Here is a 27,507-nt window from a genome sequence, read left to right as displayed (position 1 = left end):
AGGGAGACCGACATCGGCGTACTATTAAAGGGAACCTGTCACCCCGAAAATCGCGGGTGAGGTAAGCCCACCGGCATCAGGGGCTTATCTACAGCATTCTGTAATGCTGTAGATAAGCCTCCGATGTTACCTGAAAGAGGAGAAAAAGACGTTATATTATTCTCACCCAGGGGCGGTCCCGCTGCTGGTCAGGTCAAACGGGCGTCTCCGGTCCGCTGCGGCGCCTCCCATCTTCATTACAAGACGTCCTCTTCTGATCTTCAGCCATGGCTCCGGCGCAGGCGTACTTTGCTCTGCCCTGTTGAGGGCAGACAAAGTACTGCAGTGCGCAGGCGCCGGAAAGGTCAGAGGCCCGGCGCCTGCGCACTGCAGTACTTTGTCTGCCCTCAACAGGGCAGAGCAAAGTACGCCTGCGCCGGAGCCGTGGCTGAAGATCAGAAGAGGACGTCTTGTAATGAAGATGGGAGGCGCCGCAGCGGACCGGAGACGCCCGTTTGACCTGACCAGCAGCGGGACCGCCCCTGGGTGAGTATAATATAACGTCTTTTTCTCCTCTTTCAGGTAACATCGGGGGCTTATCTACAGCATTACAGAATGCTGTAGATAAGCCCCTGATGCCGGTGGGCTTACCTCACCTGCGAATTTCGGGGTGACAGTTTCCCTTTAAGCCTGATGTCGGTAAGGGGTTTAAATGGGTTTTTCCACAAACTAAAGTTCATTTTAATCAATAGATCTTTGAATAATAATAATTCCCACAACTGGATGTGTTTAAATAAAATGTTCCTGTGCTGAGATAATCTTATAAATGTGCCCTGCTGTGTACTGTGTAATGGCTGTGTCTGACCGTACAGGGACATGGTCTGATCATTCCACAGCTCCTGAATCAGCTATAATCCCGTGCTGTAATGTCTGTATCCTGCCCAGGAGCCAGGAGCTGTGATATGATCAGACCATGTCCCTGTACGGTCAGACACAGCCCTTACACAGTACACAGCAGGGGCACATTTATAAGATTATCTCAGCACAGGAACATTTTATTTAAACACATCCAATTGTGGAAATTATTATTTTTCCAAGATCTATTGATTAAAATGAACTTTTGTTCATGTTAAAGCCTCTTTAAATCCATACCTGTGGGTGAGCACACCAGAGTTTCTCGTAATTGCAATGATTAGAATCGCAGATATGAGATAGATAATGTAGAAGCTAGATTGATAGATAGGAGTTATTCTGGATGGATATAATATTGCTACCTCCAGGGATAAAACTAATTTGATTAAACATAATGATAGTAATAATTCTTTAGATAATATTACTAATTCCAGAAAACATCTTCTATTTATTCAATTTAGTCCACAGTTTCTCCCTATACCATATGAATACAAGATTCTGGCCTCCATCCTGAAGTCTAGCTGTAACATTATTGCTAAAAAAGTACCTTCTTTGGGTAATGTTCTCACTTAGTTATTTTTGTTCTAGTAAACCTAATATCACGTGGCTTAATTATAAGGGTTTTTACAGATGTGGAGACAATGCAAAATGTGCAAATACGCGTGTCCTAGCAACACATTTGCAAACTTCAACAACACTCAGAGCTATCAGATAAAACAATATACAGTGCTCAAAAAATAAAGGAAACCGACAACACAATGTAACTCCAAGTCATTCACACTTCTGTGAAAGCAACCTGTCTAGTTATGAAGCAACACCGATTGTGAATCAATTTCTCCTGCTGTTGTGCAAATGGAACAGACAACAGCTAGAAATTATAGGGAATTAGCTAGACCACCCCTATAAAGGAGTGGTTCTGCAAGGGGTGACCACAGACCAATTCTCTGTTCTCCTCCGTTTTGGCTGTTGTTTTGGTCACTATTGCATTTTGTCATTGCTCACACCCCTAGAGGTACTGTACAGTAGCATGAGGCGGTGTCTACAAATCAAAGGAGATGCTCAAGTAGTGCAGCTCATCCAGAATGGCACATCAATGCAAGCTGTGGAAAGGAGGGTAGCTGTGTCTGTCAACACAGTGTCTAGAACATGGAGCAGATACCAGGAGACAGGCCAGTACAACCGAAGACGTGGAGGGGGCCATAGGAGGGCAACAACTCAGCAGTAGGACCGCTACCTCCTTCTTTATGCAAGGAGGAGCAGTGCCAGATCCCTGCAAAATGACCTCCAACAGGCCACTAACATCCATGTGGCTGCACAAAATGTCAGAAACAGACTCCATCAGGGTGGTATGAGGGTCTGACGTCCACAAGTGGGTGTTGTGCTTACAGCACTACACCGTGCAGGGTGATTGGCATCTGCCAGAGAACACCAATATTGGCAGATTCGACATTGGCCCCTGTGCTCTTCACATATGAGAATAGGTACACATTGAGCACGTGACAGATGCCGTAGAGAACGTTCTGCTGTTTGCAACATCCTCCAGTATGACTTTTTTGGCAGTAGGTCAGTAATGGTGTGGGAAGCATTTATTTGGAGGACTGCACTGCACTCCATGTGCTAGCCAGAGGGACCCTGACTGCCATTAGGTACCGGGATGAGATCCTCAGATCAATTTTGAGAGCATATGCAGATGCAGTGGGTCATGGATTCCTTCTGATGCATGACAATGCTAGGTCTCATGTGGCTAAAGTGTGTGAGCAGTTCCTGCATGATAAAGGCAATGATGCTATAGACTGGCCTGCCTATTCCCGAGACCTGAATCCAATCGGGCACATCTGGGACATCATGTTTTGTTCCATCCACCAACGCCACACTGCACCGCAGACTGTTCAGGAGTTGACTGATGTGTTAATCCAGGTTAGGGAGCAGATCCCTCAGGAGTACATCCGCCGCCTCATAAGCAGCATGCCCAGACTTTGTAGGGAGGTCATACAGGCACGTGGAGGCCACACACGCTACTGAGCATCATTTCTTTGTCTTGAGGCATTTCCATTGAAATTGGATCAGCCTGTAATTTGATTTTCCACTTTGATTTTGAGTTTCATTCCAAATTCAGACCTTCATGGGATATTAAATATGATTTATATTGATCTTTTTTATGTTTTATTGTTCTCACCGCATTCTACTATGTAATGAATAAAGATTTGCAACTGGAATATTTCATTTAGTGATATCTAGAATGTGGTATTTTAGTGTTTCCTTTTTTTTTTTTTTTTTTGAGCAGTGTATTAATTGCAACTCCAAAAACATAGCATACTGTAATCAATGCATTACTTGGCAATTACGGTGCTTTTTATTGGATCCACCAGCCGCAAAATAAAAGTCCATATTAACAAACATTTTAAATTACATTTCTAAAGTTAATAATCTCTCTAATAGAAATATCTCCTCTACGGCGAGATATTTCATTACCTATCAACAGGGTCGCCATCAGGGCATTACTGCCCTGACTTGTGTATGGGGCCCGGTGGGCAGAGGGGGCCTGCATCGGACCCCGTCTCATCTGCTCACCGGGCCCCTACCGGCAGGCTAAACCGGGCTCTTAGCGGCGCTGCGGCAACACTATTGACGTGCGGGTGCGGGCACGCGCCCGCACATCAATAGTTAACAGCCGCCAGCCAATCGGAGGCTGGCAGCTGACGTCAGCAGCAGCGCGCACGTTGCCGGTGTTTGACGTCAGTGTCAGTTGCCAGCAAGTGCGCGCTTCAGCTGAGTGGAGGGAGCTTCTACTTCGCCGCAGGAGCGCGGCCAGGTAAGAAGAACTTTTTTTTTTTATTATTGAGAGCGGCAATCCAGGGGCCCGGGGCAGAATGCTGGACACACTGGGGGCAGAATGCTGGAGACACTGGGGGCAGAATGCTGGAGACACTGGGGGTAGAATGCTGGAGACACTGGGGGGCAGAATGCTGGAGACACTGGGGCAGAATGCTGGAGACACTGGGGCAGAATGCTGGAGACACTGGGGGAAGAATGCTGGACACACTGGGGGCAGGACTGGAGACATTGGGGGCAGAATGCTGGACACACTGGGGGCAGAATGCTGGAGACACTGGGGGCAGAATGCTGGAGACACTGGGGGGCAGAATGCTGGAGACACTGGGGGGCAGAATGCTGGAGACACTGGGGCAGAATGCTGGAGACACTGGGGCAGAATGCTGGAGACACTGGGGGCCGAATGCTGGACACACTGGGGGCAGGACTGGAGACATTGGGGGCAGAATGCTGGACACACTGGGGGCAGAATGCTGGAACACTGGGGGAGAATGCGGGAGACACTGAGGCAGAATGCTGGACATACTGGGGGCAGGACTGGAGACATTGGGGGCAGAATGCTGGACACACTGGGGCAGAATGCTGGAGACACTGGGGGCAGAATGCTGGAGCACTGGGGGCAGAATGCTGGACACACTGGGGCAGAGATGCTGGAGACACTGGGGGCATAGATGCTGGAGCACTGGGGGCAGAATGCTGGAGACACTGGGGGTAGAATGCTGGAGACACTGAGGGCAGAATGCTGGACACACATGGGGGGTAAAATGCTGGAGACACTGGGGGCAGAATGTTGGAGCACAGGGGGCAGAATGCTGGACACACTGACACAGAATGAAGGAGACACTGGGGGTAGAATGCTGGACACACTGGGGGCAGAATGCTGGACATACTGGGGGCAGAATGCTGGAGCACTGGGGGCAGAATGCTGGACATACTGGGGGCAGAATTCTGGAGCACTGGGGGCAGAATGCTGGACACACTGAGGCAGAATGCTGGACACTGGGGCAGAATGCTGGACACACTGAGGCAGAATGCTGGACACACTGGGGGCAGAATGCTGGACACACTGAGGCAGAATGCTGGACACACTGGGGGCAGGACTGGAGACAGGTGGGGCAAGAATGGAGATACGGGGCATGATTGGAGACACGGGGCAGAATGAAAGACATGGGGGCAGGATTGGATCATGGGGCAAGATGGAGACAGATGGGTCAGGATGGGGAGATCATATGGGGCAGGATGGATACTCATGAGGGCAGGATGGGAGAACATATGGCTGACGCCAGGAATGAGACACACAGGGGCCAGGATGGGGAATATTATTACCATAGGGGCTATTTAAGGGATATTACTGCAGTCATGTATTTATTTTATTTTTTGAGGATACTGTTTTAAATGGGAGGGCGGTCCTGTTACTGTGTAGAGTGACACTATGTCGCCTTTTTTTCTTAATGTGATGTAATGTAAAAGTTGGGAAAAACTAAGTAATGTGTTCTGCAAGCGGAGCTCGAGATAACTGTGTTATTTCCTGCAGAGACAAGTCCTGGCTGGAAGAAGTGATGGCGGTCTGTGCTGGATGAAAGATGAAGGACTTCACCTAAAGACGTCACTGGTGAGCCAGTGTGTTACCTATACACTGTATAAAAAAAGTCACAGAGAAAAATGCAGAGATGTTTACCTGCTGAAGCCTCCAACTGAATGCACTAGCAGGGTGCGGCGGACACGATTTATGATGGTAAAAACACAGGTGCAAAAAATACCAATGAAACAACCACTTTCAATCCAGTGTTGGCTGTTTGGCATTAGTGCACAAAAAGATAAACGATAATAGTCTGTATGTGGCGTTGATCGCACAGGCAATGCAAAGCATCTGGTTTACAGCCAATTACTGACGCACATATATGCGGGCCGCCCAGTGCCACAAAATGCATGCTATGTGAATAGAGGCCTACAGTTTACAGAGCCATTTTGGTCCGACCGCACCCTGCAAGATAAAGTGCAAAAAAAAACACATATCAATGTATGTAAGGTATTAGTTTATATTGGGGACCTTTGAAGTGGGTTGCCAGCTTACGTATTGAGGCCCCAATATAATCTAATACCTTACATACATTGACATGTGGTTTTTTTTTGCACTTTATCTTGCAGGGTGCGGTCGGACCAAGATGGCTCTGTAAACTGTTGGCCTCTATTCACATAGCATGCATTTTGTGGCACTGGGCGGCCCGCATATATGTGCGTCAGTAATAGGCTGTAAACCAGATGCTTTGCATTGCCTGTGTGATCAACGCCACAAACAGACTATTATCGTTTATCTTTTTGTGCACTAATGCCAAACAGCCAACACTGGATTGAAAGTGGTTGTTTCATCGGTATTTTTTGCACCCGTGTTTTTGCCATCATAAATTGTGTCCACCGCACCCTGCTAATGCATTCAGTTGGAGGCTTCAGCAGGTAAACATCTCTGCATTTTTCTGTCACTTCTTTTTTCAATTTTTGGAGGATTTCTAAGTCCTCTTTTTGTGTCGGTGAGCTTTTACCCTATACACTGTATACTATACACAGAGCTCCTGTGTATAATGTCACCAGTGATCACTGTATTACCAATACATTATATACAGAGCTACTGTGTATAATACCACCGGTGATCACTGTATTACCTTTGCACAGACACTGCATATTAAGCACATATCTCCTGTGTATAATGGCACTGATGGTGATAGTATTGTTTTTTTTTATTAATGATCAGTAATGTAGTATTCAGTCACTATGTGGTGGTAATATGTGGTCTGGACATGGTGTTGCTGTATTTGTCCCTTGCATGTGACAGTTCGAGGGGTGGAGCCTGGGTGGAGTCTCAAAGGGGCCCCAAAAATGTTGCCAGTATGGGGCCCCGAAATTTCTAGTGGCAGCCCTTCCTGTCACCAGAGACAACTGTCTTCATTCCAGGTTTTTAGCATAGAAAGGGTTAAGGAGCCTCCTCGTGGTGGAGATATAAGCAGAATTTTACTTACCAGAGAAGCATTCTGGATCTTTAATCTAGAGACTACCGTAGATTCCCTGAAGGTTTAAATCTGCGTCGAGATCTCAAGTTTCACTATTAAGGCTTTTTATGCACATCGTGCTTTTCTCTAATTGTTATATTTTTTGTCATTCAATATGTCCAGTAATGTGTTTTATTGTACATGTCCTTATTGCATTTAAATGTCTGTTTTAAACACTATGTGATTATTGACCTATTGGATGTATCCTTGTCTGTTTATAAGACTTGTGGGTAGTAATTGCCCATCAGGCCTTGAGGAAGAACGCTGTTTGCATTCGAAACACGTCGCCATGTTGTTTCCCTGCTACCTGTTTGCACTAACATGGGAATTTCAATTGTTTGAATAAATATGGATCACTTTTTTTATACCGGACAGAAGCTGGAAAAAAGTAATATAAAAAGTGATTCTAAAAATCTTCATCTACTTGCATGTTAAAGTAGCAAGAACTAGTTTAGGTAGAAACTTTGATTTAAATCACTGATTTAAATCAAACCTTACTGACTAGTGATTTAAATCGTGATTTAAATCGTGATTTAAATCAAATCCACCCTGGAGGATAGTATGGTACTTTCATTCCATATACAATATCATACATAGTAGATCATCTTTCTGGCTATTACTCACTCTCCATGACCCTGTTCCATGTATAATAATATAGCGCCTCATCTTTTTGGTCCCTATTCGGATTTTTATAATAAAGTACATCAGCCCTCTGAATATTATCCACATACCATGCTCTGCCCCAGGTTTACTAATAAAAAATAATCTCCATGACTAAAGATGATGCATAAGATAATGTGCGACTCTTGCAAATTATATACAGTAATATTAGCCATAGTCACAGGTCAGTCATGTAAGACAGGAAGATCATACATGTAACACAGACGTCCATCATATAACACCACTCATGTAATGCAGATGCTCCTCCGTTCCATATCAGTTATGTAACACTTCCCTGCAATATGACATCTGCAATACAGACGCTCCTTCGCTATATAATGACACAGGTAATACAGACTCCCCAACGCAACATCACGCATGTAATATGGGCTTCCTCCAAATGTAACATCACACAAACAACATAGACATATCTCACATGTACAGTTGTGGCCAAAAGTATTGACACCCCTGCAATTCTGTCAGATAATATTCAGTTTCTTCTGAAAATGATTGCAATCACAAATTCTTTGTTATTATTATGTTCATTTAATTTGTCTTGAATGAAAAAACACAAAAAGTATTGTCCTAAAGCCAAATTGGATATAATTCCACACCAAACATAAAAAGGGGGTGGACAAAAGTATTGGCACTGTTCGAAAAATCATGTGATGCTTCTCTAATTTGTGTAATTAACAGCACCTGTAACTTACCTGTGGCACCTAACAGGTGTTGGCAATAACTAAATCACACTTGCAGCCAGCTGACATGGATTAAAGTTGACAACCTCTGTCCTGTGTCCTTGTGTGTACCATATTGAGCATGGAGAAAAGAAAGAAGACCAAAGAACTGTCTGAGGACTTGAGAAACCAAATTGTGAGGAAGCATGAGCAATCTCAAGGCTACAAGTCCATCTCCAAAGACCTGAATGTTCCTGTGTCTACCGTGCGCAGTGTCATCAAGAAGTTTAAAGCCCATGGCACTGTGGCTAACCTCCCTAGATGTGGACGGAAAAGAAAAATTGACAAGAGATTTCAACACAAGATTGTGCGGATGTTGGATAAAGAACCTCGACTAACATCCAAACAAGTTCAAGCTGCCCTGCAGTCCGAGGGTACAACAGTGTCAACCCGTACTATCCGTCGGCGTCTGAATGAAAAGGGACTGTATGGTAGGAGACCCAGGAAGACCCCACTTCTTACCCCGAGACATAAAAAAGCCAGGCTGGAGTTTGCCAAAACTTACCTGAAAAAGCCTAAAACGTTTTGGAAGAATGTTCTCTGGTCAGATGAGACAAAAGTGAAGCTTTTTGGGCAAAGGCATCAGCATATAGTTTACAGGAGAAAAAAAGAGGCATTCGAAGAAAAGAACACGGTCCCTACAGTCAAACATGGCGGAGGTTCCCTGATGTTTTGGGGTTGCTTTGCTGCCTCTGGCACTGGACTGCTTGACCGTGTGCATGGCATTATGAAGTCTGAAGACTACCAACAGATTTTGCAGCATAATGTAGGGCCCAGTGTGAGAAAGCTTGGTCTCCCTCAGAGGTCATGGGTCTTCCAGCAGGACAATGATCCAAAACACACTTCAAAAGCACTAGAAAATGGTTTGAGAGAAAGCACTGGAGACTTCTAAGGTGGCCAGCAATGAGTCCAGACCTGAATCCCATAGAACATCTGTGGAGAGATCTAAAAATGGCAGTTTGGAGAAGGCACCCTTCAAATATCAGGGACCTGGAGCAGTTTGCCAAAGAAGAATGGTCTAAAATTCCAGCAGAGCATTGTAAGAAACTCATTGATGGTTACCGGAAGTGGTTGGTCGCAGTTATTTTGGCTAAAGGTTGTGCAACCAAGTATTAGGCTGAGGGTGCCGATACTTTTGTCTGGCCCATTTTTGGAGTTTTGTGTGAAATGATCAATGTTTTGCTTTTTGCTTCATTCTCTTTTGTGTTTTTCATTTAAGACAAATTAAATGCAGATAATAATACCAAAGAATTTGTGATTGCAATCATTTTCAGGAAGAAACTGAGTATTATCTGACAGAATTGCAGGGGTGTCAATACTTTTGGCCACAACTGTAATCATGCATTGTCAAATGTAATACATATGCTGTCCACATATATCACACATGTAATACATGTGCTCTCCACATGTAATATCAAACATGAAATACATATGCTGCTCACACATAGCACATATGAAATATATATGATTTCCATATGTAGTATCACACATGTAATACATACGCTGTCCAAATGTAATAACACAGACCTAATACATACACTCTCCGTATGTAATACATGCGTTCTCCACATGTAATATCGCACATATAACACAGACTCTCCACATGTACCATCATATGTACTATATACACGCTCTTCATGTAATATTACACATAATACATACGCAATCTCAACATATAACCAATCTCACACATATGACATATATTCTTCATATGACAGAAAAACGACTGGCACATCCAAACTAGTGTGAATAGGTGCATATCAGGAGCAGCTACCTGCATATACAATATACAAAAAAAAGTTGCACTCTACTGTGCCAAAGCATGTCGAATATGAAATACATGAAATATGAATAGCAAAATGGCTTTTTGAACATTAGGAAAAATATTTGAGACGCTTTGCACAGAATTTGGCCAAATAGTGTGGGACCATCAACCATCGTCAAGGTGGTCTCATTAATCTTTTTTTATATATATATTCTTGATATGTAATATATAAGTTCTCCACATGTAATACGTATGTACAGTAATATACATGTAATATCAAAATGTAACATGTGATATTACACATACAATGCATACGTTCTCCAAATGTAACATCACATGCAGATGCAATCCACATGTATTATCACACACATGTAATACATACGTTTTTGACGTGAAATACATATGCTCTCCACATGTAATATCTCACATGTAATACATACACTCTCCAGGTGTAATATCACACATGTAATACATACTGTACATTCTCCAAATGTAATACATATGCCCTCCACCTGTAATATCATACATCTGATATATATATACGCTCTCCACATTTATTATCACACATGTAAAGAGATATTTCCTGTGTATTTCATGTAATGTTATATGCACACTATAGTGATATCGCACTGGTAATAGATGCCTTCCTATCAAATATCACGCATGTAATGCAAGCTCCTGACCTCGAAAATCCTGTGTATTACAGTTATTCCCTGTGTAATAACATACATGTAATGCAAACGCTCGCCATGTAATATCACACAGGTAATACAGATACTACTTGGTCTGGTATCACAAATGTAAAGTTGATGCTTCCTCTCGCACCGTAGTGCAAATGTAATCGAGGCGTTCCCTTGTGTAATATTAGGCATATAAGTGAAGATTTTCCCCATCTAATATCAGGCGTTACGCCAGTAAAAAATCATATATGTAATACAGGAGCTTCCAGTGTAATAAACACACATGTAAAAAAGACATATAAAGACAAGTGTGATATCAGAGAGGTTCCCTGTGTGATTTGGATGTCTTCACCTAATGTCACACGTCATACAGACACCCCCCATGTAAGGGACACATTTCAGACAGACAGACCACATAACATCAGGCATGCGGTATACAGTGCTCCCCTCTGACATGGACATACTGTATATACAGTGAACACTGTACACACTGATGAGGACAGCAGGATGGATCGCTTGCACACACATTTAGGGAATGTTCACACAGAGTTTTCTGGCCCAGTTTCTGGTACAGATTCCGTGCCTAAATCCACATCGAAAACTATAGTGCACATGTGGCATTTTTTTCAGCGTGTTTATCAATAGATGTAAGAAAACCATTAAAATGTGGCTATTCTGTCGTGTTTTCCACAAGTAGGTGGGGCAAAACATGCAAGTGGGTTGTAAACACCCAGTTTATACCTCAATCTTTGATGACTATTCTTTAAAGTGTAAACACGAAAAAAAAAGCCCACACTCTATTGTTCCACCTCATCTTATTATTACAGATTAGTCACAAACCAGGATAAAAAAAATCAAAGCAGGGTAAAAAAAAGGCAGAAAAATCCATGTAAAAAATATTCTGCATGATGCTACCTATGTGGCCTGTTGTGTGCCATCTCCCTGATGTGTATCCTAGCAGGCTGAGACGCGGGGCCTGAAGTTCCACATCCCACCTGTGTGGATATGGGGGACATGATACTGCCTTTATCTGTCATCTCTCGCTGTGGCTGGGATGTGACAATGATCCATTATACACAGCTCATTATCACCGTGATTGACGACAGCTCAGTGATTGACAGACCGCCAATCCGTAATGGGTGGGTCAGTGCCCTGTGTGAGCGCAGTAGAATCCATCATGTAAAAGACGAACTAGTGGAATTGGCAGACTATACTATCTTAGTCACGGGCTGGGACACACGCAATAAGGTGATAAAGGAGCATTCCGGTCACCCATACATGTTCCAACCATCGCGGAGTGGACTAACTCCTTCACCACACTGTAAAGCCCTCATAGTCTACCACTTTCCATACACAGGTTTTATGGTGCACTGTCACTTGATCATCTCAAGACATGGAGGATATAGACTACATGGATAAGACATAATTCTTACCCATCATTAGATGAGATCATCATATTGATCATACAGTCCCATTGCCCGTAATGTACAAAATCCGGCCCCTCGCCCCCGATGTACAACATCCGGCGCCTTGCCTCCCGATGTACAACATCCCGCCCCTTGCCACCCGATATACAACATCTGGCCTCTCATTCTCTGTGTATATCGTCTGTTCCCTTGACCCCAGTGTACAACGTCCGTCTGCTCAACCTTGGTGTACAACATCCAGCCCTATAAACCTGGTGAATAAAATCCGTCCCCTTGCCATCAGGTATATAATATCCGGTCCCTCAACCGGATATTACAACATGGTACAACATGCCACCCGGTATACAACATCGGCACCCTCTTCCGCTGTGTATAATGTCCGTTCCCTCGATCTTAGTGTACAAAGTCCGTCCCCTCGACACCGGTATATAACATCCGGACCATCGACCCTTGTGTACAAAATCTGGACCCTCGACTCCGGTGTACAACATCCGGCTCCTTGACTCTGGTTTTCAAAATCCGGCTGCGTGCCATCAGGTATACAATATCCGGCCCCTCAACGCACATGTAAAACATCCGGCCCTTCGATCCCGGTGTACAAAATCCATCCCCTCGAACCTGGTGTACAACAACCAGCCCCTTGCCACCCAGTATACAACATCTGGCCCCTCACCCTCAGTGTATAACGTCCGTTCCCTCACCCTGATGTACAACGTCCGGCCCCTTGACCCCGATGCACAATATCCGGCCCCTCAACCCCAGTGTACAACATGGCTCGACCTAATAGGTTCTGCAATAGGAGCCACCGGTGTAACAAGTCAGTTTATGTAATGTCTTCCCTCCTAAATATTCCCCCATCACCTTTGAGGGATATTATTGAGAAGTGGAAGGAACAACAGCAACTCAGCTACATAACGCTACAGAGCGGGGTCACCGACTTGGTGAGGGGCAGAGGGCAGAAAACTCACCAACGCTGTTCTGGCTCCATAAGTTCAGAGTCCAAAACTCCCCTTCTATTAATATTAACACAAACACTGCGCCCCAGCCAGGAGCTTCATAGCCAAGCACCAAGCACAATGTCGAACGTCAGGCTAGGTGCTAGGATAGTTCCAGTGAAGGGAAATCTTAATGCTTCAGAATGCAGCATATTTTGGACAATTGTATTGGGAAAACAGCCCGACCCTCTCATCCAACATCAGTGTGTCCTCACAAATGCTCTTCTAGATAAATGGATAATAATCCAACAGACACCTCCAAAATCTTGTAGAAATCCTTCCCTAACGAGTGGGAACTGGTATGGGGAAAACAGGGGCTGACTCCCTATCAATGTCTGTGGATGTAGAATGGGAGATGCTGCACATGTAATGTGGAGGTGGCACATATAAACAGCACAATATGGCACCATTCAGAGATTAACAGAGTGGGCACAGGATGGGAGGGGTCTTCTATTCTGTACTATCTATGTCTCGTCTGTATAATAAAGAGTGAGGAGTGACATTGAAGCATAGCGGCTCTGCCAGGGCAGTAGACACAATGCCAGGGGGATATCTGTCAGGCTGGAGGTTTCGTGTTCCGTGACTGTATTCTGTGTCCCGACCCGGTCTGCGGCTTGTCTTTCACTTGCATTGGTTGCTATTGTTCGATGGTTTAAATTACCAAGATAATATTACATTTGTGTAGAGAGGTGTCATGTGTTTCCGTCATCGTGCTTGGTCTGCAAATAATATTCACTACAGGCTCCTGAAACTTAAGAGCAGAGATTAGTTTTGATAAAATTCGACCGTAGCTGTAATAACCCCTAAGATGCCCCCCACATATTCCAATACTAACCAAGGAGCCCCAGCTTCACCTGCTGCCTCATAAGTGATCCCCATAGGGAACTGGTCTCTGCTACCCAGCAGAGATCTCGTATTTTTACCCCCAATAACTCCAAGCAATATGCAAAAGGAACCTGTCCCAGTCTTTTCTGGGATTTTCAGACCAGTGCTGGTGGTCACATCTTATAGCTAAACCAAGTCTTACTTGCATTGGTGAATGCTTATTCCTGCAGTGAGAGGATCTCCAGCGGGAGACAGAAAATATTCATCCCATGATTTGACACTATGGACCTTAGCCCCTACTGATGGCCCCCATACACATTAAAGTTGGCTGAACCCACCGATATTGACAGGTTTGGTCTTCAGTCGACGGTCTAATGTGTTTGAGGGTGCCAGCCGATAGATCATTGGGAGAGATGTCAATTGCCCATGTCTGATTTCAGACTGCCAATCGCCTTGTCATCCCCGAGATACATGTTGGCCAGTGGCTTTCTCATAGAGAATCAGGAGCGCTCGACCGAGTGAGTTCTCCTGTGTATGGGAGAGTCAGCTGAGATGGCTGTCAGCCGAGCTATCACCCAAAGCATTGTTCGACCAACAGCCATCTACTGTGTATGGCCAGCCCATCTCTAAGGCCCGATCTTAGTGGGCAGACAACTGGCAGCCATTCACAGCATAGTGACCCCAACATCAGACCCCAGTAGAGCCCTGCACATTCCTCTGGATGCAATATTATACACAATATGAACCTAGTAAGGGAGAAGAACTCTCACCATGTATCGCAAGTTAAATTTTCATCAGTGTCTTATCAGACCTCAATATCCTACATGAGCCTGATGATCATACACTGCTTGGGATATTTTACACTGCCCCAGGAGTACATATGATGTCCCAAATATCATAAACTGCCCGGTAAACCACTGTCTGGAGATTGTACAAGGCCCTAATGATCATTCCGTGTCACAGAAGTTCATACACTGATCCGGAGATTATACATGGTCTCAAAAATATTACAGTATCTCAAAGATCAGAATCAGCCGGAGATCATATACTACACTAAAGATAGGACCTGAAGGTAATACATAGCAAATGGATCCTACATTGTCCCAGAAGTCAGACACTGCCTGGAAATCCTAAACAACCTCACAAATTATACACTTTCCCTGGAAATCATACACTGCCTAGAAATCTTACACAGCCTTAAAGGTGTACCTTACCTGAAAATCATACACAGCTCTTGAAATTCTGCGCTGCCTCCGACAACTTGCACAGACCGCAGATCATACAATGGCATGAGGAATGGAATTTACCTCAAAGATAATATATTGCTCCATATATCACATATAGCCCCAAAGATTATACAACGCAGAAGCGATCATACACTGGCACAATGATCACTCACTACCCCTGAACTATCCGAGAGATTATTTATGGCAATAATACATTAACCCAAGGTCCCATATGACTCAGAGATGAAACACTAACCCAGGAGTTCATACAGATATCATATACTGGCCTAATAGTTCACACATAATCTAGACACCATATATTGCTGCAGAGATCAAACACTGTCCCATAGAATCCTATACTACTTTGGAGATCATACACTGCCCATGATATCATACAGATGCACTGTTGAAGCGATACTACACATTCCCATTCCCTGCCCCAGAGATCTTACACTGACTCAATAGTCATACACTACCCTGGATATCATACCACATCCCGCAGATCATCCACTGCACCAGAGATCACACACTGCACTACAGATTATATATAGCCCCATTACTAATCAGAGATCACACACAGTCAGAGATCATACACAGTCACAGAGATCATACATTGCCCCTACACTATAACAGAGAGCACCTACTCTATGCCATAGTTCATTCATTGCTCATACATAAACTGAGCCCAGAGATCATGAACTGCCTACCTACGACTAACCAATAAATCATACACTTGGCCTCAGATCATACGCAGCCTCTAAACTTAACCCAGAGATCATAAACTGCCAATACACTTATCCTACACTATACCAGAAAACATACACTGTCCCAGAGATCACACATAACCTCTACACCAACCCACAGATTATACAATGAACCATACACAGCCACAGAGATCATACATAACTTCTACACTAACCAGGAGATCATACAATGCAACAAAGATCATACACAACATCTACACTAACCCAGAGATCATACACATACACTGCCCCTACACAAACCTAGAGATTATAAACTGCACATACAGTGATCCAGAGATCATAAACTGCACATACAGTGACCCAGAGATCATACACTGCACATACAGTGACCCAGAGATCATAAACTGCACATACAGTGACCCAGAGATCATACACTGCACATAGTGACCCAGAGATCATACACTGCCCCTACACTAACCTAGAGATTATACACTGCACATACAGTGACCCAGAGATCATACACTGCACATACAGTGACCCAGAGATCATACACTGCCCCTACACTAACCTAGAGATTATACACTGCACATACAGTGACCCAGAGATCATAAACTGCACATACAGTGACCCAGAGATCATACACTGCACATAGTGACCCAGAGATTATACACTGCCCCTACACTAACCTAGAGATTATACACTGCACATACAGTGACCCAGAGATCATACACTGCACATACAGTGACCCAGAGATCATACACTGCACATACAGTGACACAGAGATCATAAACTGCACATACAGTGACCCAGAGATCATACACTGCACATAGTGACCCAGAGATCATACACTGCCCCTACACTAACCTAGAGATTATAAACTGCACATACAGTGATCTAGAGATCATAAACTGCACATACAGACTGTATGTGCAGTTTATGATCTCTAGATCACTGTATGTGCAGTTTATAATCTCTAGGTTAGTGTAGGGGCAGTGTATGATCTCTGGGTCACTGTATGATACAGTGACCCAGAGATCATACACTGCACATACACTAACCTAGAGATTATACACTGCACAGTGACCCAGAGATCATACACTGCACATACAGTGACCCAGAGATCATACACTGCACATACAGTGACCCAGAGATCATAAACTGCACATACAGTGACCCAGAGATCATACACTGCACATAGTGACCCAGAGATCATACACTGCCCCTACACTAACCTAGAGATTATACACTGCACATACAGTGACCCAGAGATCATACACTGCACATACAGTAACCCAGAGATCATACACTGTCCCTACACTAACCTAGAGATTATACACTGCACATACAGTGACCCAGAGATCATACACTGCACATACAGTGACCCAGAGATCATACACTGCACATAGTGACCCAGAGATCATACACTGCACATAGTGACCCAGAGATCATACACTGCACAAACAGTGACCCAGAGATCATACACTGCACATACAGTGACCTAGAGATCATACACTGCACATACAATGACCCAGAGATCATACACTGCCCCTACACTAAACATACAGTGACCCAGAGAGCATACACTGCACATACAGTGACCCAGAGATCATACACTGCCCCTACACTAAACTGCACATACAGTGACCCAGAGATTATACACTGCACATAGTGACCCAGAGATCATACACTGCACATACAGTGACCCAGAGATCATACACTGCACATACAGTGACCCAGAGATCATACACTGCACATACAGTGAACCAGAGATCATACACTGCACATACAGTGACCCAGAGATCATACACTGCACATACAGTGACCCAGAGATCATACACTGCACATACAGTGACCCAGAGATCATACACTGCACATACAGTGACCCAGAGATCATACACTGCACATACAGTGAACCAGAGATCATACACTGCACATAGTGACCCAGAGATCATACACTGCACATAGTGACCCAGAGATCATACACTGCACATACAGTGACCCAGAGATCATACACTGCACATACAGTGATACAGAGATCATACACTGCACATAGTGACCCAGAGATCATACACTGCACATACAGTGAACCAGAGAGCATACACTGCACATACAGTGACCCAGAGATCATACACTGCCCCCACACTAACAAACAGATCATTCATAGCCACTACGCCAACCCACAGATCATTTCATGCCCATACTGCCACAGAGCTCATACATAGCATCCTACAGTAACCCAGATATCGTACATTGCCCATACACTAACCCAGAAATCAATCATTGCCCTTGCACAAACCTTGAGATTTTCACTGTCTCTAAGCTAACTCGGAAATCATACTTTGCTCCTACGCTAACTTTGAGATCATACATTCCCCTTACAATATCTCAAAGATAATACACTGCATACAAACTACCCAGAGATAATACACTGGCAAAGAGACCATACCCAGCCCCTATACTAACCCAGCGATCATACACTGCACCGTACTGGCCTGGAGATCAAACACTGCACCTGCAATATCCCAGAGATCATAGACTGGCCTGGAGATCATACACTGCATTTAAACCCCGCGGATATGACCCTTGTCACCTCCCACTTGTGCTGCACTTACCTTGGCCGCTACAGACGAGTTGGGCTTCTCCAGGAGGTCCCAGAGCTTCTTGCGCTTGTCGGCGCAGCAGGTGTTGTCGAACTCCTCACCCTCGCGCTCTCGCAGGGTTTCCGCTTCACGTTTGAGCTCCTCGTTCATCTGCTCCTTCTTCTGGTGGTAGCGTGCCTGGCAACATGACTCCAGGTAGATCTCATCAATGCCCCAGTAGTCCAGCTCCTGGCTGAAGGATAACGCGCACATCTCCTCCATCATGTGCAGTTTGCCAGTGCGGTAGAAGTTCAGGATAGACGTGAAGGCGCCTGGGTGGCGATCGAAGAAATACTCGTTCTCCTCTAGGCTGTAGTCATCACAGATCTCCATCAGGGCCTCGTGGCTGTTGCAGTCCCGCAGCTTCCCCAGCCTTGTGCGCGGCAACCGGTCTAGGGTTCGCCACAGAACCTCATGGGCTAAACCCCCAACGTTCAGCTTTACCCTCCTAGAGCAAGCCTTGCTGCGCACAATGTCCATGGGCTCCGGTGGCAGAGAGGCAGTGGAGCGAGAGCTGGGCTTGTTCATCCAGCCCGGCATGCTGATAGTTCTGTACAGGCGGTGCGGTCACCTGTGTCCCTTCACCTCCATCCTGACAGCAGCACAAGGATGGGCGACTGCCGGGACATCTCTGTCTGCTGTGACCTAGAAGATAAGCGGAACAGCTTTACCCCTAATCACCAGCCACAGTAATAATCAGCTCAGCAGCAGCCCGGCGCTGTCCACACCGAGAGGTGCTGAACTGCTCACTGCCTGCCCTGCACTGAGAGGGGGCTTATCTGTACACACAAGTGGTGTCCTGTACAGGGAGAGGGTAACACTGGGGATGGTACAGGGAGAGGTTAACACTGAAGACGGTACAGGGAGAGGGTAACAACGAAGACGTACTAGGAGAGGGTAACACCGAGGACCATACAGCGAGAGGGTAACACCGAGGACGGAACAGGGAGAGGGTAACACCGAAGACAGTACAAGGAGAAAGTAACACCGAGGACAGTACAGTGACAGGGTAACAATGAGGACGGTACCGCAAGAGGGTAACACCGAGGACGGTACCGCAAGAGGGTAACACCGAGGTTGGTACCTTGACAGGGTAACACCAAGGACGGAACAAGGAGAGGGTAACACCGAGGACGGTACAGCGAGAGGGTAACACCGAGGATGTTACAGCGAGAGGGTAACACCGAGGACGGTACAGCGAGAGGGTAACACAGACAACGGAACAGGGAAAGGGTAACACCGAGGACGGAACAGGGAAAGGGTAACACCGAGGATGGAACAGGGAGAGGGTAACACCGAGGACAGCACAGCAAGAAGGTAAGACTGAGGACGGTACAGGGAAAGGGTAACACTGAGGACGGAACAGGGAGAGGGTAACACCGAGGACGGTACAGCAAGAGGGTAAGACTGAGGACGATACAGCGAGAGGGTAACACCGAGGACGGTACAGCGAGAGGGTAACACCGACGATGGTACAGCGAGACGGTAACACCGAAGACGGTACAAGGAGAGAGTAACACCGAGGACCGTACAACGAGCGGGTAACACCGAGGACGGTACAGCAAAAGGGTAACACTGAGGACGGTACCGCAAGAGGGTAACACCGAGGACGGTACCGCAAGAGGGTTACACCGAGGACGGTACCGCAAGAGGGTAACACCGAGGACGGTACCGCAAGAGGGTAATACCGAGGACGGTAACGCAAGAGGGTAATACCGAGGATGGTACCTCGAAAGGGTAACACCAAGGACGGAACAGGGAGAGGGTAACACCGAGGACGGAACAGCGAGAGGGTAACACCAAGGACGTTACAGCGAGAGGGTAACACCGAGGACGGTACAGCGAGAGGATAACACTGAGGACGGTACAGCAAGAGGGTAACACAGATGACGGAACAGGGAAAGGGTAACACTGAGGACGGAACAGGGAAAGGGTAACACCGAGGACGAACAGGGAGAGGGTAACACCGAGGACAGTACAGCAAGAGGGTAAGACTGAGGATGGTACAGGGAAAGGGTAACACCAAGGACGGAACAGGGAGAGGGTAACACCGAGGACGGAACAGCGAGAGGGTAACACCAAGGACGTTACAGTGAGAGGGTAACACCGAGGACGGTACAGCGAGAGGATAACACTGAGGACGGTACAGCGAGAGGGTAACACAGATGACGGAACAGGGAAAGGGTAACACTGAGGACGCAACAGGGAAAGGGTAACACCGAGGACGAACAGGGAGAGGGTAACACCGAGGACAGTACAGCAAGAGGGTAAGACTGAGGATGGTACAGGGAAAGGGTAACACCGAGGACGGAACAGGGAGAGGTTAACACCGAGGATGGTACATCAAGAGGGTAAGACTGAGGACAATACAGCGAGAGGGTAACACCAAGGACGGTACAGCGTCTGTATGCTCTGTACAGGGAGAGGGTAACACTGAGGACTGTTCTCTATAGGGAGAGGGTAACACCAATGGCTGCTCTGTACAGGGAGAGGGTAACACGGAGGACTGTTCTCTATAGGGAGAGGGTAACACTAATGGCTGCTCTGTACAGGGAGAGGGTAACACTGAGGACTGTTCTCTATAGGGAGAGGGTAACACTAATGGCTGCTCTGTGCATGGAGAGAGTGTAACACGGAGGACTGTTCTCTATAGGGAGAGGGTAACACTAATGGCTGCTTTGAATAGGAAGAGGGTAACACGGAGGATCGCTCTGTACAGAAAGAGGGTAACACCAAGGACTGTTCTGTACAGGTAGAGGGTAATACCAATGAAAGCATAACATTGAGGATTGCTCTGTACAGGAAGAATGTAACACAGAGGACTCTTAAGTACAGGTAGAGGGTAATACTAACACCGAGAACCGCTCTGTATAAAGAGAGGGTAATACCGAGGACTGCTCTGTTTCGGGAGAGGGTAACACCAAGGACTGCTCTGTACAGGTAGAGGATAACACTGAGAACTTCTCTGTACAGGTAAAGGGTAACACCAAAGGCCGCTCTGTACGGAGAGGGTAACACCGAGGACTGCTCTGTACAGGTAGAGGGTAACACTAAGGGCCGCTCTATATAGGGAGAGGGTAACACCGAGGACTGCTCTGTACAGGTAGAGGGTAACACTAAGGGCCGCTCTATATAGGGAGAGGGTAACACCGAGGACTGCTCTGTACAGGTAGAGGGTAACACTAAGGGCCGCTCTATATAGGGAGAGGGTAACACCGAGGACTGCTCTGTACAGGTAGAGGGTAACACTAAGGGCCGCTCTATATAGGGAGAGGGTAACACCGAGGACTGCTCTGACCAGGTAGAGGGTAACACTAAAGGCTGCTCTGTATAGGGAGAGGGTAACACCGAGGACTGCTCTGTACAGGTAGAGGGTAACACTAAAGGCTGCTCTATATAGGGAGAGGGTAACACCAAGGACTGCTCTGTACAGGTAGAGGGTAACACTAAGGGCCGCTCTATACAGGGAGAGGGTAACACCGAGGACTGCTCTGTACAGGTAGAGGGTAACACTAAGGGTCGCTCTATATAGGGAGAGGGTAACACCGAGGACTGCTCTGTACAGGTAGAGGGTAACACTAAAGGCTGCTCTGTACAGGTAGAGGGTAACACTAAAGGCTGCTCTATATACGGAGAGGGTAACAGCGAGGACTGCTCTGTATAGTGAGAGGGTAACTCTAAGGGCTGCTTTGTATAGGGAGAGGGCAACACCAAGGACTGCTCTGTATAGGGAGAGGGTAACTCTAAGGGCTGCTTTGTATAGGGAGAGGGCAACACCAAGGACTGCTCTGTATAGGGAGAGGGTAACTCTAAGGGCCGCTTTGTATAGGGAGAGGGCAACACCGAAGACAGGATAACACTGAGGCCTGCTCTGTACAGGGAGAAGGTAATACCAAGGATCACTGAGGGTAACATCGAGAACTGCTTTGTACAGAAAGCTGATAAATTTGAGAGGTGTGTATGTATGTACAGACCGTATAGAATACCGCATGTATTACTACTCGGCTTCCGGCCTACAATACCTGTCGTTGTCTGCTCGTGCCCTACAGGTACTATACTCATAGGTATATTTCTGCCCTATATAATAGTTATACATTGTAAAGTGGGGTTCTATGAACATGATTCCTCTGCCGGTGACCTACTGTATATATAGTAGGGATATAGACTGTAGGATACAGCAGGAGTCATCACTACATTACTGCTACCCATTGTGTAACTTACTACAGATATTAGATGTCCTATACCACTACAACCTATCAGGGTGTGCAGTACCACAGACAACCTTACGATGTTACCGCCGCACACTACGAACATGATTCATCATTTGTGGATTTTTTAAGTCACTTTTCAATAGGTCTCTGTGAGACTCGCTGACATTTTTTTTTTTTTGCACCAAGATCATCCAAATGACTCACATGGTTCATGAACTTTAGACAAAGTAAAAAAAATACCTGTTTTTCTGTCTCTAATCGTATTTGCAACTTTTTAGAATACAAAGTCGCACACTTCGTAAAATGTTGCAAAAAATTCAGGCATACATAAAATCACTCCGTGGGGTGGATGGAGGACATTTGCAAAAAACTTGGCAACTTTTTGAAAAGTCGCAAATGATAAATCGGGCAAAAAAAATCTGGAAATTCAAAGCCCCGGCCACAATGGCGAACGTAAAAAAGGCAGATGAACACAAAAAGAATAGACCTCAGCGAAGACACAAATGGAAAGATGACTTTGGTGCAAAAAACAACAACAAAACACTAAAAATTAAACAAAAAAACAGGTGCTAATACAACAACGAATCATGTGCTGTCTCTATATAGGGTTGTTTAGAACTAATGGTAAAACTATTGTGTGACCAGAAGGGTAAATCCAGTCTTGTGATTAAATGGTGTCCATGTAAAGTAATGCGATGGGAACAGTAGTGTCCACATCCAGTAACATGATGGGGAGAGTAGTGTCCACGTCCAGTAATATGATGGGGAGAGTAGTGCCCACATCCAGTAATGTGATGGGAGAGTAGTGCCCATATCCAGTACTGTGATGGGAGAGTAGTGCCCATATCCAGTAATGTGATGGGAGAGTGGTGCCCATGTCCAGTAATGTGATGGGAGAGTGGTGCCCAAGTCCAGTAATGTGATGGTAGAGTAGTGCCCATGTCCAGTAATGTGATGGGAAAGTAGTGCCCAAGTCCAGTAATGTGATGGGAGAGTAGTGCCCATGTCGAGTAATATGATGGGAGAGTAGTGCCCACGTCCAGTAATGTGATGGGAGAGTAGTGCCCATGTCGAGTAATATGATGGGAGAGTAGTGCCCACGTCCAGTAATGTGATGGGAGAGTAGTGCCCATGTCGAGTAATATGATGGGAGAGTAGTGCCCACATCCAGTAATGTGATGGAAAAGTAGTGCTCACGTCCAATAATGATGGGGAGAGTAGTGTCCACGTCAAGCAATATTATGGGGAGAGTAGTGACCACATCCAGTAATGTGATGGGATAGTGGCCATGTCCAGCAATGAAGAGAGTAGTGTCCACGTCCAGTACTGTGATGGAAGAGTAGTGTCCACGTCCAACAAAATGATGGGAGAGTAGTGTCCACGTCCAACAATATGATGGGGAGAGTAGTGTCCGCGTCGAGTATTGTGATAGGAGAGTAGTGTCCACGGCCAACAATATGATGGGAGAGTAGTGTCCACGTCCAACAATATGATGGGGAGCGTAGTGTCCACATCCAGCAATATGATGGGGAGAGTAGTGTCCGCATCCAGTATTGTGATAGGAGAGTAGTGTCCACGTCCAACAATATGATGGGGAGCGTAGTGTCCACATCCAGCAATATGATGGGAAGAGTAGTGTCCACATCCAGAAATATGATGGGAGAGTAGTGTCCACATCCAGCAATATGAGGAGAGTAGTGTCCACGTTCAGTATCGGGATGGGAGAGTAGTGTCCATGTCCAACAATATGATGGGGAGAGTAGTGTCCGTGTCCAACAATATGATAGAAGAGTAGTGTCCATGTCCAACAATATGATGGGAGAGTAGTGTCCACGTCCAACAATATGATGGGAGAGTAGTGTCCACGTCCAACAATATGATGGGGAAAGTAGTGTCCACACCCAGGAATATGATGGGGATAGTGTCCACGTACAGCAAATTGTTAGGAAAAGTAGTGTCCATGTCCAGTAATATGGGGAAAGTAATGTCCACGTGCAATAATATGATGGTGAGAGTAGTGTCCACATCCAGTAATATGTCCACAAAATATGACGGGGCGAGAAGTGCCCTCTTCCAGTTACATGATGAGGAGAGTAGTGTCCACATCCAGTAATATGATGAACAGAGAAGTGTCCTTGTCCAGCAATATGTCCACGTAATATGATGGGGAAAGTAGTGTCCGTCCATGTTGAGAAATATGTTAAGGATATTAGTCTCCACATTTAGTAATACAATGGGGAGAGTACTGTCCCCATCCAGTAATATGATGGGGAGGGTAGTGCTCGTGTCCAGTTATATGACGGGGAGAGTAGTGTCCATATCCAGTAATATGAAAGGGAGAGGAGTGTCCACGTCCAGCAATTTGATGGGGGAAGTAGTGTTCACATCCAGTAATATGATGAGAGTAAGGTTCACTTCCAGTAATATGATGGGGAGAGTACTGTTCATGTCCAGTAATATAATTGGGAGAGTAGTGTTCATGTCCAGTTATATGATGAGGAGAGTAGTGTCCACATCCAGTAATATGATGAGGAAAGTAGTGTTCACATACAGTAGTATGATGGAAAGAGTAGAGTTCACGTCTTGCAATATGATGGGGAAAATAGTGTCCAAGTCTAGTAATTTTGATAGGGAGAGAGTAGTGTCCACATCCATTATTATGGGGAGAGTAGTGACCACGTCCAGTGATTTGATGAGGAGAGTAGTGACCACATGTAGTATTATGATGGGGAGAGTAGTGTCCACACCAAGTGGTATAATGGGGAGTGTAGTGTCCATGTCCAGCGATATGATGGGGAGAGTAGTGTCCACGTCCAGTGATATGATGGGGAGAGCAATGTCCACGTCCAGTGATATGATGGGGAGAGTAGTGTCCAGTGATATAATGGGGAGAGTAGTGTCCACGTCCAGTGGTCTAAAGGGGAGAGTAGTGATCATGTCCATTATTATGATGGGGAGAGTAGTGTCAAAATCCAGTGATAAGATGGGGAGATTATTATCCACATCGAGCATTATGATGGGGAGAGTAGTGTCCACGTTCAGTGATATGATGGGGAGAGTTGTGTCCACGTCCATTGATATGATGGGGGAGTAGTGTCCACGTTCAGTGATATGATGGGGAGAGTAGTGTCTACGTTCAATGTCATATGATGGGGAGAGTAGTGTCCACGTTCAGTGATATGATGGGGAGAGTAGTGTCCACGTCCAGTATTCTGACGGGGAGAGTAGTGTCCAGTGACATGATGGGGAGAGTGATTTCTACGTTCAGTGATATGAAGGGAAGAGTAGTGTCCACGTTCAGTGATATGATGGGGGGGAGAGTAGTGTCCACATTTAGTGATATGATGGGGAGAGTGATGTCCACGTCCAGTGATATGATGGGGAGAGTAGTATCCACGTCCAGTGATATGATGGGGAGAGTAGTGTCCATGTTCTGTGATATGCTGGGTAGAGTAGTGTCCACGTCCAGTGATATGATGGGGAGAGTAGTGTCCACATCCAGTGATATGATGGGGAGAGTAGTGTCCACATTCAGTGATATGATGGGGGCAGTAGTGTCCACGTCCAGTGATATGATGGGGAGAGTGAAGTCCACGTCCAGTGATATGATGGGGAGAGTAGTGTCCACATCCAGTGATATGATGGGGAGAGTAGTGTCCACGTCCAGTGATATGATGGGGAGAGTAGTGTCCACATCCAGTGATATGATGGAGAGAGTAGTGTCCACGTCCAGTGATATGATGGGGAGAGTAGTGTCCACGTCCAGTGATATGATGGGGAGAGTAGTGTCCACGTCCAGTGATATGATGGGGAGTGATGTCCATATCCAGTGATATGATGGGGAGAGTAGTGTCCACATTCAGTGATATGATGGGGAGAGTGATGGCCATATCCAGTGATATGATGGGGAGAGTAGTGTTCACGTTCAGTGATATGATGGGCAGAGTGATGTCCATATCCAGTGATATGATGGGGAGAGTAGTGTCCACGTTCAGTGATATGATGGGGAGTGATGTCCATATCCAGTGATATGATGGGGAGAGTAGTGTCCACGTTCAGTGATATGATGGGGAGAGTGATGTCCATATCCAGTGATATGATGGGGAGAGTAGTGTCCACGTTCAGTGATATGATGGGGAGTGATGTCCATATCCAGTGATATGATGGGGACAGTGGTGTCCACATCCAGTGATATGATAGGGAGAGTAGTGTCCATATCCAGTGATATGATGGGGAGAGTAGTGTCCACGCCCAGTGATATGATGGGGAGTGATGTCCACGTTCAGTGATATGATGGGGAGAGTAGTGTCCACGTCCAGTGATATGATGGGGAGAGTAGTGTCCACGTCCAGTGATATGATGGGGAGTGTAGTGTCCACGTCCAGTGATATGATGGGGAGTGATGTCCACGTTCAGTGATATGATGGGGAGAGTAGCGTCCACGTTCAGTGATATGATGGGGAGAGTAGTGTCCACGTCCAGTGATATGGGGACAGTGATGTCCATATCCAGTGATATGATGGGGAGAGTAGTGTCCACGTCCAGTGATATGGGGACAGTGGTGTCCACGTTCAGTGATATGATGGGGAGAGTAGTGTCCATGTCCAGTGATATGGGGACAGTGGTGTCCACGTTCAGTGATATGATGGGGACAGTGATGTCCATATCCAGTGATATGATGGGGAGAGTAGTGTCCACGTCCAGTGATATGATGGAGAGTGATGTCCACGTCCAGTGATATGATGGGGAGTGTAGTGTCCAAATCCAGTGATATGATGGGGAGAGTAGTGTCCACGTCCAGTGATATGATGGGGACAGTGGTGTCCACGTCCAGTGATATGATGGGGACAGTGGTGTCCACGTTCAGTGAT

General features: G+C 45.9%; 1 protein-coding gene across 1 annotated transcript in view; it reads right to left on the bottom strand.

Moving 5' to 3' along the window:
- The window catches only part of KCNB1 (potassium voltage-gated channel subfamily B member 1), a 175,997-nt gene that overhangs the window by 142,063 nt on the left and 6,427 nt on the right, over nt 1-27,507 (bottom strand). The window contains exon 2 of the mRNA XM_069750821.1: nt 18,399-19,070. Coding sequence (XP_069606922.1) covers nt 18,399-18,965 — 567 coding nt within the window. The 5' untranslated portion in view covers nt 18,966-19,070. The remainder of the gene's footprint in view (nt 1-18,398; nt 19,071-27,507) is intronic.

Source organism: Ranitomeya imitator, chromosome 2, assembly GCF_032444005.1.
Source record: "Ranitomeya imitator isolate aRanImi1 chromosome 2, aRanImi1.pri, whole genome shotgun sequence".
NCBI classification, from domain to species: Eukaryota; Metazoa; Chordata; class Amphibia; order Anura; family Dendrobatidae; genus Ranitomeya; species Ranitomeya imitator.
Note: the sequence above shows the minus strand (reverse complement) of the source record. Positions and strands in the feature narration are given on the sequence as shown.